General features: G+C 34.8%; 1 protein-coding gene across 16 annotated transcripts in view; it reads right to left on the bottom strand.

Annotated features, from left to right (window-relative positions):
* Positions 1-14,661, bottom strand: part of ERC2 (ELKS/RAB6-interacting/CAST family member 2) — a 509,200-nt gene that overhangs the window by 426,627 nt on the left and 67,912 nt on the right. For 12 of the 16 annotated variants that reach the window (XM_054838820.1, XM_054838822.1, XM_054838825.1 and 9 more), the window contains exons 3-4: positions 11,355-11,378; positions 10,300-10,716 (exon numbers count right to left, since the gene is read on the bottom strand). In XM_054838820.1, the coding sequence (XP_054694795.1) occupies positions 10,300-10,716; positions 11,355-11,378 (441 nt within the window). The remainder of the gene's footprint in view (positions 1-10,299; positions 10,717-11,354; positions 11,379-14,661) is intronic. The other 4 variants (XM_054838824.1, XM_054838827.1, XM_054838830.1 and 1 more) reach the window with 1 other exon arrangement.

Raw genomic sequence — 14,661 nt, 5'->3', positions numbered from 1 at the left:
CAATATTTTAACCAAATCTTTACAGTGAGATAGGATATACTGATAGTCATTATCAAATTTTATATTTGCAAATAAATATATTGAGAGCTCTATAATCATGTTGGACTATCAGGCTCAAGCTGTCAACAGAAAAAAACCTGACCTATAGTCAAGGTTATCTGACAAGCCAATAAATACATCTATAAAATTAGGATATTATCAGCTAATTAGTGACTAGCTAAGTTCCAGTTCCACTAGATCAAAGGCTATATGTTCCTTCTGAAGAAAGGGGTCAGACTGTTTCAACAAGAAATTTACATCTGTTCACTAAATCAGAAGTCTTCTTTCGTTAAATGGTTTAATCTAGCATTAAACTTTTCCTTCATCAAACTGAGTTTCAGGTGAAACTTTAGGAAGAGTTTACATTATTAGCCATATTCTATTGCCTATAATACACTTCTACTTTTATTACTGAGATAGGCCATGCATATACAAAGGCAAAGCTCATGTTGCTACACATAGTTTAAAATTTCCCTTCTAGGGTGTTATAAGACAATATATCCAGACTAAAAATGTTGACTCAGATTTGAGGTCCACCTCATAAGCATGTCTGCAATTCCTTACGCCTTCTGGCTGAAGGCCACTAATTTTAAATTGCAGTAAGTGCACCCAACATGACTGTTACTCTAACTCTTGCTCAGTAGTATGGCCTTAATTTCTTTGTAATGTTTTTAAGGAGGAAGACAGCATCTGCCATAAGAGATCATATTAACTAATGATATGATATCTTATATCCTGACTTAAACAGTGTCCAACAGCTACTGCGCCGAAGGAAGCTAAAAAAATCCCAGTAGATTCAGTCAGTTGTACCTCAATATGAGGTACAATGCAGGTAGGACTCAGCAAAAATGGGACACATTATGAGCATGTGTCCAGTGTAAGCAGAAGATTAAAGAGATGTGATTTAATTAAGTTTATTGCTTTGAGAAGTATGAGCACTAATTCAGCACGTAAGGACCCACTTGACTGAAGCCTTAATCCTTTGACCTCATCCTGAAAAACTTTTTTTTTTATATATATATATATATATATAAAGAATAGCTTAGAACCTGCATTAATGCTATGTTATCAGACCTACACTTCTTTTACTAGAAAACAGGCCAGCATGATCTTACAAGACTATGAAAGACAGTAAATAATAGAAGAAAAATAGAAAACAATAGCATTTCAGAACATCAGATCTTCCCCTCAAGAGACAGCTTGTGATGCAACAAAAAGTTATCAGATATTAAGGATGTACACTCTTGCACACATCTGGAATTTAATTGATCCCCTTAAATTTTCAAAATACACAAAATACCAACTGCTTTGCACTAGGCAGAACTGGTAATCTGATAAACTCTCCAGGTCTGGCTGGCCTGAAACAGGGTGCTTGCACTAGAAATCTTACATCTAAGAGCAACTCTTCCACCCCAAGCACTCAGCTGATCTTAAATTAACAATTGAATATCCTCTTTCTTACCCAGGGCCTACTCTTCACACAACTATCAGCACTACCCTTTTGCTAAGTCTGTTCATTTCCAGCTGTCTCCTCCTTAAAGTGATTTGACCATAGTTGCTTACAGCAGTTTCTAGTAGCTCCTGTTTTAAACAAAACCTGTTTAACACATTAATATGTTAAAATATTTTCTTCTATTTAAATTCAAATCTTTGAGTAAAGACACTCGTTTTTTAACAACTGCAGTTCCATTTGCATTGTGGACTGAAATGACTAGCAGTGGTCAGGGAATGCACGTGAAACTCATACAGGTCCTTCCCCCTGGTTTCTGAGACCTGGGCAGTTTGCTGACTTACCTTTTGCTTCATTTTCCTCATCTACAGAAGAGGAGTATTACACTGAGAAAGATACTAAAAGATAATTTGTTAAAAATAAATTGTGAGGCACGCAAACATTATCAGCAACACAGTTCAGTGGGCAGATCAATATTTTTGTTATATTTAGAGTGCTGAAGTTCTGGAAGATACATTCATGCTCTTCTGTGAAGTATTTCCTTAATTTTGAGTTGACTGATCCCAGTGAGATGCAAGAGGTAACCATTATTTATGATGAGCTAAGTATACAATAAAACTACATCTTAAATAATTTGGTGCTTTGCTTGGATTTCTGTATTTATTTTTTAATCTTGAGTGATGTTTGTTTTCTCCCCTTCTATTTATTTTCATTATATATGAACAACACAGTACCACTCATTTTATTTTTTTAGAGGCTCTGAGAAGATAGAAATATGATTTAGAACCATAGAGTAGTTTGGATTGGAAGGAACGTTAAAGCCCATCTAGTTCCAACTCCCCTGCCATGGGCAGGGTCACCCTCCACTAGACCAGGTTGCCTAAAACCGCATCCAACCTGGCCTTGAACCCTTCCAGGGAGGGGGCATCCACAGCAGCTCTGGGCAACTTATTCCAGTGCCTCACCACCCTCACTGTGAAGAACTTCTTCCTAGTATCTAATCTGAATCTATCCTCCTTCAGCTTAACGCCATTACTACTTGCCCTTGTAAACAGCCCCTCTCCAGCTTTCCTGTAGCCCCTTTAGGTACTGGAAGGCTGCTCTAAGGTCTGCCCAGAGCCTTCTCTTCTCCAGGCTGAACAACCCCAACTCTCTCAGCCTGTCTCCACAGGAGAGGTGCTCCAGCCCTTCAATCGTCTTTGTGGCCCTCCTCTGGACTTGCACCAACAGGTCCATGTCCTTCTTACGTTAGGAGCCCCAGAGCTGGATACAGTACTCCAGGTGCGGTCTCATGAGAGCAGAGTAAAGGGGAAGAATCCTCTCCCTTGACCTGCTGGTCACGCTTCTTTTGATGCGGCCCAGGATATGGTTGGCTTTTTGGGCTACAAGCGCACTTTGCTAGGTCATGTTGAGCTTCTTGTCCACCAACACCCAAGTCCTTCTCCTCAGGGCTGCTCTCAATCCATTTTCCACCCACCCTGTATTTGTGCTAAGGACTGCAGGACTTCTCCCTGAATGGATCAAGTGATTACGAAACATGGCTTCTATCAAATAGCACTGCCTCGGTGTTACATTGTGCAGAGCGACTAAGGACATGCATGATCGCTCTCAGTCTAGTTCCATTTCAGTAGGAGTGGCGAATTTCCACATTCTCTCTGACAAGTTTTTTCTTTTTCTAATGACTGTTCTAAGAAAAGTCTTAGCTATAAATTATCTAATGGGAACAGAATTACTAAATGAAAATAATTCTAAGATAAATGTTGAAGATAGTGCATAATATGACCAAATGACTTTCAAATGCACTTCTAAGCATAATAAACTGTGCTATGAGCACATAAATTCTGTGGGATTTACAATCTGTGTCTTGTATCTCCTCATGCCAATAAGGTTCCTCAGCAACGCTGGGCAATCTATTCCATGGCTTAACTACTCTGGGTACATCATCTTGCACTTAGGAGAGAGTCTACAGCAGAAAAATATATACAAGCAATCAACTCCCCTCTTTACTGTAAATTTAGTTCTGATTCTTTCTGTGAAAATACATCAACATGTCAAATCTGTGAGTCACATATGCAAGCTATTTTCATTTATATGAACAACGGCAAGATGAAGCTAGAGAAAATTAATTACATTATAATGAAGTTACTGCCACAGAGATGAGTAGCAGCATGTTTACAGAACAGACTTTAAAAGATATTAGGGAGAAGATGAAAGGAAACAAAACCTATGATAGAAATCAAAATTGAACATTTTTCTCTGTTTCATTATTGACTAGTCTCTAAAATGTTTACATGCAGCCTGAAAGTTTTAAGTGTGTGAACTGAGCAAATAGCCATGCAAAGATAGTATTTCCACATCTGGGGACAATACTAGTTTTACAGCAATTCAAGATAGTCCCCAGATTACCTTCTAAAGGATACACTTCCAAGGAATGCTGGCAGGATCAACACTTACCACCTCCACATATTTAAAGGCATAGAAAACCCAGCTTGTTAATGAATCTCTGATTTTTCTCTTACTAAAATAATTTCTTTAGTTGCTACTCTGAGACATGTTAGTTTGAAACTGACACTTTTCTCATATTCTAGATTCCAAACTACTGGTGATGTTGTCATGGAGAGCAATCCTGTCTTTAGAAAGCTTTGTTCATTTAGAAATTAGTTTGTTTAATCCTCTACATGGACTTATAGAAAATATTGCAACCAAGCACCCTGGCAAGAATATCATGAGGCATAACAAAATCTGAATGGGCTATGTTAGAAGTAATAACTGTTCTCTAGAGCATAATCAGGTTCTGTCTACTTTCTCATGTCTGGAGTAACTGCCAACATTGCAAAGTCCTTCTGTATACTTAAGAGGTCACCTTAAAAACACATATTACTATTGATATTTTGATAGAAAGTAATTGTCTTTATAGCAAATGATTAGATTAATATTTTGCGCTCAGCCAGAAGAAATAAAAGGAAAGAGGCAGTAATGAACCTAATAAAGAGGTTCAGTCTAGAATGGTTGTTAATCTGTACAACTAACTTCAGGGAAGAAACGTTTGGTGTCGATAAAGCATTTCCTTAGTAAATTACTAGTGGCTCCAGTGTAAGACATTTACAGTAAACACCAAAAGTCTGCAAGGCATCTGTTCTATTCACAGTGGAAGAAGGAACTTTGCTCCATTAATAACTTTAAAAACATGTAATAACTAATTCATGATGGCAGTTCAAATCCTATCAGCAGCCTTCGTTATTTGACCAAGCTGAGTTCAAAGATAGAGCAAGTTTTTAAAAACCCTTGAAAGTTTAAAAGTACACTTAAAATTATAATAAAGAAGCTGTGCTGTTCTTCTTTCTACTAAATATAAAAAAGCTGTAGCTTTAAATTATGTGCAACAACATTATTTTAAAAATACATGCAAAATAAGAGTTAAAATGTGTATATAAAACCCTATACAATCTCAGATTCTGTTTTAGTGAAACTGTATGTTATATAGAAAGGGCATGTGTAATATATGTGTATGTATATATAATAAAATACTTGCTGGAATTTTAACATTTGACTTTACTAGAGATTTAGTGGGACTTCGCCTAAGGCAAGTTTTTAATAGCAATAATAAAAAAATACTTAATGGTACTTAGGGTAAATAATGTGTGGTCACTATGTTTAAAAAAGTAATACCAAACATCTGTGATAGATTTCCACATGATAAAATTCCCATATTACCTACAGTTCTCCCAAAGTTATATAGAAAAAAAATGTTTATTCAAAATTTTAGAATAGACATGTGATAACTAATTTAAGAACTTTAAGGCAGGAATCTTGTGTTTTCAGACAAGAATGTATATTTAGTGATCTTCATGATATTTAATTCTGAACATGAAGAATGCCATGGTATGACATTATGGCTTTAAGACAGATTTTCAACCATTAACATACTTACAGGGAAACTGCCCGGCCCAAAAATGTCCTTTTTCTTATGTTTGTGTGTGTATTTGCAAAGACCATACAGGATACATTATTCCCTTATCAAAGCAAATGCTATTTCATTTTGTCTCAGAAAATATCAATAAGATTTAGCTACCTTTGAAAAACATTAAGAAAAATATTTGAGTGAGGTTAGTTGCAGACACAGGATTCAGTCTAACTCAGTAATGGAAAACTGAGTGCAAACTGGGCAGTAGTGCTCAGAAACCATGGAAGAGAGCTCAACCTTCTCTCCTCAACAGGCTACGTCTCCAAAACCAAAGCAGAAACATACTCACACTTTTTGCTATTCAGAGTTTTATTTTTTCTTGCTCGCTTTGTGAATCAGCAACTAAGGAAATTTTTGTTGTAACTATCACAAAGCTGGGAATCTATCCTTGTGAAAGCTTATTGTCTATATTTTAAATTCCTTAATACATGGAAAGAAATCTAATCACATTTTTTGCATAGCTTATTTCCCAACATTTTAATGAACCCTACCGACACTGCCATTCTTTGCTATTCCTGTAGAAGAGCAGGAATCCAACTTCAGCTGAAGTGTCCTCCTCTCCCTCCTGTGCAATAAGCCTCAAATTTGCCATTCCTGAGACCGTCAAACACAAAACTTGAGTAAACCTATCATCATAAGTTTGCCTCCATGAAACAAAGTTTAAAGATGTAGTAGAGTGTACACTGCAGAAAGGTACAATCTTTGAGGGCCAGGTGGTTAACATGCCAAAGTCAGTCCAAATCTGCTAAAAAATATAAAAACAAAGGAAAAAAAAAAAAGGGTTGTTTTACTTTCCGGAGTTATTCCTATGCCTCTTGTACACTAGTTCTTTGTATGTTGCTTACCTGTATATCTCCCAGAAATATAATCTAAGGTCTGGAGAAATTCCTGATCCTTGAAGGCAGTTATATTGTAAAATTCTGCTACAGCAACAAAAGAAACAATCAATAGCTTAAGAAAGTGGTAGAGACCGAAGGACAAGAATAAAGTTATTTCTCACTACCTAGGTAAGTCAACTTTGAAAAAATTACTAGCTAGACAAAAGCAGGTCTGGAATAACAAAGAACATATCCCTTACTATTCAATTCCTAGTATGATCAGAGCTCAGAGGGGTACATGTCGAGGAGATAAAATTGACAGCCATTGTAGACATGAGTGTGTAGAAGAGGGTGTCCTTAATTGCCAATGTTTCATGACCAGTCGGTTTAGTTTCTCTCATAGCATGTTAGTTTAATTCTCTGATTTGGTAAAAATTCCACCCGCCAGTGATTATTAACAACAAAATCAATTTCTTCTCATCCATCAGCTTTATATTGCACCATGTTGAGAGATGTAAAAGACTGTGAATGAACAAGAGAGAAGACAGATTCCAGCTTTGGCACTATTTGAAAGAACTAAGAAAGGAACAGCATAAGGGAGAAAGATATGGTTGTGTTAGTGGAAAACATGTTCAAAAGCCCAGAAAATACATAAAAGACTTGTCCTTTCTCCAGCTAAGATTTAAAAGGTAACACAATGGTACACAATTAGATTTCAAGAACTGAGAAACTTCAGATTGAAAGTATTTTTAAACTAAATACCAACAGCATAGCTTATGAGAAGTTGATCTATGTAAGTTTTTTAATATATCATTGAAGCTGCAGAAAATCAGTAGTCTTCAGTTATTTTTTCCACATTCAATCTCATTCCCACCATGTTCAGCTTTTTTCATAGATAGCGGTCTTTCTGCTGGAGACTGCATTGACAATCTATCATTGTAAGGGCAAATTAACACACTAGAAAACTCTGTTCATTGAATAACTTAATTTGCTACTACAACGAAGTTTATCTTCCTTAACTTGTTTCAAGTGCAGTGTCAGAAAGTCAAATGGAAAAACTAATTAAAAACCAGAAACAAGTGTTCAGGATTTGATCAAACAGTATGTTACACATGACGATATATTAGTTTCTCAGAAATATAATCAACACATAAGCTCTATACTCCAACCTGTAAAAATACAGAAAGCAGAATATTTTAGATTAAGTTCTAAAATGACAAAGATTTTGATAAAGATACAGAAAGACTGATACAATTTGAGTGAATACTAAATAATCCATGAATTGAATTAAGTAAAAATGTATCCAAGTTCCAGTTTACTTTTAAAGCATAGGGGAAAAAAAATATCCAGTAACTCAGCAAGGTCATTTACACAGTTAGGATGAAAACTTACAAACACTAGTTAAAAAAAAATAAAAATATCAATCCACTGAGGAGACTACTGCAGAAGATTCAACATGGTAATTTCTCTTTTATCATGTGTTGTGGAGGATGAAGACTACATGCAGTGACAGCAATTCAAACAAGCACTGCAAGGACTTACCAAGCTACACATGAAGATCAGAAGTTGATCCATTTGGACTTCTAACAAATAGATAAAACTATACAGAATATCTGGTATTCCCTCAAAGCATGCAGACAGCTTCCCATAACAAGACAGCAAAAGAAAAAATTTGAAAATCAGAACATTTTCCAAGAGCTCACTTGAACAATCAAATCCAGATTCCTGGAAAAACAAGCAGGCACCTACTAAACATTTAGGTTTTAAGGCGTTCATACACCCTACACATCACACTTCCAAGCTCTCTACAAAATCTTGAAATCAGGCAAAGAAAAAAATCAAAAACCATAAATACCATGTGCAAAAGGAAAAGAGCCAGAGACACAGAAGACTTCACCCAAAACTTTGAATTCTCATAATAGTAAGGAAATTGTTAGCCAAAATCTACAAATTATTAGATAGTTCCTGCCAATCTGACATGGGCAGATTCCAGACAGCAAACCTAGTAAATTTTTAAACCTTGACTAGTTACCAAGGCATATCAGCATGTCTAAGCAGAAACTCCAGTAAACTCCGTTCTATACTTGCAGTAGCCCAGAGGGAAGACAACTTCTATATCCTCATATACATCAAGGGAGAAACAATATTTTCCTGGCCCCTGAGGGTAACCCAGAGGGAACTCTGAAACATAAAACTAATTCTGTATAAATACAGGAGAAATATGCACAGTCTACAAGCAGCAATACGATCTCCTTTCAGCATTTCTTGCACTAATCAATTAATTGGATGCCCACGGACTTTACTTGGAAGCTTATGTTTTATCTACTTTCCATCCTCTAGTTCTATTTCTCTCGCTACTCTCGAGTACTGTGCCAATTAAAAACTGTCTTCAAATTTCTGCTGTACATTTATTCAAGTCCAATACATACCCAAATTAGGATTCACAAACTTAATCATACAAGTACAACAGGTGAAATACAAACAATCATGTAACAAAACAAATAATAAATAGCAAATCATCCCTCCTTGAAGCAGACTGTACATACTATGAGAATAGCAGATTAAATCCAGAAACCTGTCTGCTAGTTTATAGAACTTCTTCCACAATCCTCCCTCATCAAAAACTCAGTATCGTTAATTCCTTATGCAACTTCTTTCAGGATCCATTGACTTTCAGACTTCATTAATGGGTGGCATTACTTTTTAATTAAAATTCTGCCTGTGAAATTATTCAGGATCCACACCTTCACAAAAAAAAACTTTACTGAAATGTATCATTGTGCCTTGCAAATTTTCCAGTTTCCAAGCTTCAGATAGGCCCCAGGTACCACTGAGTCCTCAATACATATTCTAGGTTAGAGAAAACACACAAAAAAAGGGAGGAAGAAAAAAGAAAACTAAAGTAGCCATAAGCTAAATATAAAAGAATTTGTCAGTAGCAAAGAAAATATTTTGACAACATCCATAGATGAAAATAGCTGTTCTTAATCTCTAGCATTCATATGTTTAGTGATATACAGGAGCCAATAATAGTTTTCTGTGGTTTTGTACTATTTTTATCCATGCTTTGATCTCCCAGGTAAATTGGTGTTTTTACTAGACTGGAAGTTAAATCAGACTACACTGTTGCCGAGTTTAAGGAAACAGACCTGTTTGTTCTGATTTCTCTTAACGTGGGTACCTTGTACTTGATGTCCCTGCAATTTTCACCCTTCTCAGCAGGAAGCAACAGGGTCTTTCACTGTCTTGTTTGCCTGACACCAGTCACATGATAATGCTGATGGGCTGCTGGAATGTAGAGGGGCAGATGGGCTTGACACCAGACCAAATTTCCTTTCAATTGTACTAATTCAATTATCCCAAATCCAGTCCCAAAAACGCATTCACAAGTGATGTGGGCAGCTGGTGCAGGTGGGATTGGGATCAAATTAAGGATCTCTCAAAGTACAGTGCAGCCATCACCCCAGTGTTTTAATGTGGCAACATTATGTGGTATATTTACCCAAAAAGTTGCAGCACATGTGAAAATACATTAGAAATACACATAGGCATAAGCCTTTGTTTATGTGGAAGGTAAAACACTTTAAAACACTTACTTCAAACACAAGGGGTATGAAAAAAAAAATCAAACACAAAAGTATCATGCATTCATGACTATTTTGTTTACAGCAGCAGGTGTTAATTCCTTCTTCAGTAATTCTAGTCTTCATTTGCCAAACACTGATTTGTCAAAATACAAAGAAAACAGAATACAGAAACTATACAAAGCAACATCAGAGACAATAAGCCCCAAATAAAGTTACTTTTCTTCCGTAATCAGTTATATTTACTTTCAAATGTCCTGCTGTGTATTTATTACCGATGTAAAACAAATGCATGGTTTAGTTTGTGTAGGGTTTTGTTTGTTTATTTTAAGAAAAAGTGAGAGCAGAAAAAGAAAACTCTTAAATACTCTAAAGAATATTTCTAAAACAGCAAGTACTTTGACAATATCTTTTAAACAAAAAAAAAAATGTGCTTTTCCTTACCTCTCTAAGATGCATGTTTTCCTTCTCCTTCTGATCTAAAATCACTTCTAAATGATTAACCTGAGATTCAGCCTCTGCCATCCTTCGAGTTCTCTCATTGTCATCTTCCATTCCTTTAGAAGGCAAACCCTTACTTTGCAACATTTCCAGAAGCTTTTTTATTGATTCATCTCTGGCATTTAGTGTTTGCTTTTGTGTTTCAATCCTAAGCTCCATTTCTTCTAGTGTTTTTCTCAATAGGAAGAGCTCTTTAGCTTGTCTATCATGTTCTGCTTGAAGTCTTCGAAAATTTTCCTCTGTGAGCTCAATAGTAAAATGCTCAGCCCCTCGGTTTCCACTTTCTTGCTGGAGAAGATGATTAAGGTCTCTCTGGGTTCTAAGCTCATCTTGAAGTGCCTGGATTGTCATTTGCAGATGCTGCAATAAAGAAAAGAAAGAAAAGACAGACAAAAAAAATAAATTTAGGATCTGACTGTAGCATTAGAAACTAGTTTGATTAAACTTTTGTTGTACGCTGTTACAAAAATTCATTAGAATCAATGATGAAAGTATATCAAATGACCTTATAAAACAGCAAATGCATATGACTATTGGTAATGATATCTTTCAAGTGCTTCTAGAAAAAAAAAGACAACACAAAAAATAGTATCAGCTACAGATAAAATAAATAGCAAAGAAAGGTAAACGAACAAACCCAAACACTAGGCAGTGACACATCCATTAGTACAGTCAATATGTACCTATAAAGCTGAAAGACTCAGTATTCCATGTTTTCTAAATTACTTCATAGACTAAAGGTAATTCTGCCCTTCATGGTGCTCAACAGTACTGTTGTTTACAAAGTCAATCAAATCACTCACTATAATTGAAGGGGGCTTTGGGGAGGGGCTAAGTTGGGGCTGGTTGGTTGGTAGTTTGTTTGTTTTTCTTTCGGCAACTAAAGCTATGAACATGTTTAGTAAACAGGATTACTGTATCTCTAACAAGCAAACAAAAAACCACAATAAGCAACACTGAATTTTGAAAAATAAATTGACTGCAAATAGTGGACAAACCTTTGTTCTCCTGGCATCCAAAAACTGAACAGCATGGTAAATGAAAAAATGAAGCAAAATCAACATAAATAAAGGTCAGATGCAAGCAAAGGAGATTCAACAGAAAGAACTGAATTCAACAAAAATGCACCTTCAACAGAAAAAATAATTTTATTGAGTTATACAGAAAGGCACCAACAACTTCACAGTACCCAAATATATAAACCTATAGACAGACTGTAATCAATAGATGTGACAAAGAAAAATGTATTAGAAATAATTAATCCCACAGTGAATAACAACATTCCTATTTTATCTTACTGTTCTTTTACACTTTAAGGCTTTTCAAAACCTAGTGACTTGTCCTAAAATATTTGTGCTACATCTGAGTACAGGGGTCTTTCTCTCTTCAGGAGGTAAATCTTGCACTCCTTATTCAACACGAAACAAACCAAAAAAGGATTTTGCCCATGTTACAGTTGGAACAGACAATTATCCTAAATTACTATGTTTTATGATGTTCATTTCAGATTAATTTTCTTTCTGACAATTTGGTTTGCTTCTTATTTTTTTTCTACTCTCTGCCTACACAGTATACTGAATTTATAGAAATATGAACTCCTGAATAGCCACACAGTCTGCGCCAGAAGACATTTAATTACAGGAATTATAGGACTTAAATGCATGGCACCAAACTTTTTTGCAATAATGGCCATTCTGCAACTCCACATTCCAAAAAGAGAAAACCCCTACACTAAAAAAAAAACAAACCACCAAACAAGAAAAACACAGATCAAAAAAACTCCCAACACACACACACAAAAACAACAAATAATGCACACCCAAAAAAACACCACACAAAAAAAATCCACACACACACACAAAACCACCCATGCAACCACGTAACGCATTAACACATGAACTCAGTATGGGAGGCTCTTTCATTTCATTTGCTACTACCTTCATGTTTAGTACAATTACTTCTAAAGCTGTCAATTTGTGACAATAATTTAAAATACGTGAAAAATGCAAAACCTTAAGAAAATAACTGATAAAACACATTATTTCAAAAGGTTATTTCAAATGGAAAAAATATTGCCAGTGGTAGAATTCTGTACAGTTAGACACTTTGAATCTGTTCTATTATTAAATAGCAGTGTTTTAATTAACATGCAGATCTTAATTCTCTTAATATTTACATCTTATTAGTCACACACTCAGTTAAGAGCATCAAATGTAGACTACTCATTTACAGCTCTGCTTTTATTTAATGGTAATTCTGATCTGTTCTTAATCTCATAATCTTATTAATTATTTATATAAACTTAAAAACTCCAAAAAAACTTTAAAACTCCTCTAGATGTAGCAATTTTCCCACTTTAAATCTACTAATATACTGAATCTTTATGACCCCAAGACTGACAGCTTTAGCACAGAAATTCAGTGCATAAATCCCAGTCAAATTTTCAAATAGTACAGAAATTATATTCAATTATTATCTTGAGTGAATTAATGAAAAGATGGGAAGGCAGTGATTCCGCAAAGTAAACAGAATCAAATCCATTTCTTTTTAAATGCTTTTTCCACTATGTTAAATCATAGGGGCATGATTTGGTAGATAACCTTAACCAGCCAATACAGTGGTTTTGTGATGATTCCAAACTAAATGACATCTTGCATAAGAAAATATAGATTTAGTGTATTCTCTAATCCTTTGTAGCTTTGTAACACAAAGTCAGAGGAGAATAGATGCTTGAAATTACTGAATTAAAAATAATTCAGATTTTACTAAAGAGATTACAAGTTTCCTTTATACAGGAAAACATTTTCCTTCACTAGCATTAGAGCAGAAATATGGATGAAATCCTGATTCAAGATTATTAAAAAGAAAAGGAAAAAGAAACCCAGAAACCACCTTCACGTTACATTGCATTCTCCAATATACGACTATTGAGATTGAAAAGGCAAGGAAGCAGGTAAAAGTATCATTTCACTTTTTTAAAAAAGTAAAGTATCAGAAAAAATATGACAGACACCTCAAAGAATACATTGGAGTATCTCCATTCTCATCTTTGAGAACATTTTAGCTTAGTTGATGATGTTGCATTAAAATTACACTCAACAGTTTGTTTCAGTGGCATGACTGGTAAGGGATTTTTTTAAAAGTATTTAAAAATTCATAATACACGTTTCAATCTTGAAGCTGAAGGAAGAGCGTTTTTTTTTCTGTTCAGGTTTTGTTGTTACTGGTTGGGGAGAGTAGGAGGGGGTGGTGCTTAAATCCCAGCTTCTGACAGAAAGCAATTATGCAGAGACTCACAGCTTCCATTTACAAAAATACATTTTTATTCAAAGGCTTCAAAGAAAATTGTGAGTGTGTTGCAAATCTGACAAAAACATAAAATATCACAATTAACTAAAAAAAATTTATATAAAAATTTTCATTCGATCTTATAATTTAGGGAAACAGCTTCATTTTTTACAACTTCAGACTTGGAATCATAACTGACCTGATGCATCTTTACTTCTTTTTCCTGTTATGAAAGGAAGCCTTGGTTAGAGCTTATTTAAAATTTTCAGATGAGTAATTATGGAAAAATAGATTTGTATTCATTTAAAACTATTCATAACTTTGCATCAAGCTTGGCAAATAGCACTTCTCAAAAGCTCAGAAGAATTCAAGAAGCAAGTTAGAAGTTTACAGATTTAAACTTTTTCATGCTATTTTAAATTGTCTTTTTTTTTAATGGAGTTAGAATTTTTCTAAGTGAAATGCTTTTGATCAAATAAAATTTCATTCAACATTATACAAAGAAATTTCCCTTTTAATTAATTAATTTTCAAGTTGGCATCCACATCAGCATTCAGCCAGAGTTTCAGTCCCAGGGCATCTGTGTGAAGAATGAAGCTCATATCTATGCATTCTTCACAAAAATGACCGGCTGAAATAACACACACATAAAATTTACTCTGCATAAGCACAGTAAACTAAATCCTCTGCATTCCAAAGTTAATTCACTACTAAACGACAGCAATATTCAGCAACTACCAGTAGTCTAGAAATAGTCAAAAGAAAATAATTGCTTTCTCTAATCTGAATGATTTAAGATACATCCACCTTGTGTTAAATTAGACAATATTTATTCCTTGATACTAAAAACTATTTACAAATGAATATTTTCTAAAAGTCAAGCAGTCTCTGTACACTAAATGCCTATATGCCTTTAAGACTAGCTAAACAAAGGGAAACTCATTTCTAAAATATTTAAAATGTTGTAAGACAAAAATAAAAGCAAACAACATACACATTGCTAACATACAGCCCTTC

Source organism: Grus americana, chromosome 11 (assembly GCF_028858705.1).
Source record: "Grus americana isolate bGruAme1 chromosome 11, bGruAme1.mat, whole genome shotgun sequence".
Lineage (NCBI taxonomy): Eukaryota > Metazoa > Chordata > Aves > Gruiformes > Gruidae > Grus > Grus americana.
This window is presented reverse-complemented; position numbering and strand designations above follow the sequence as displayed.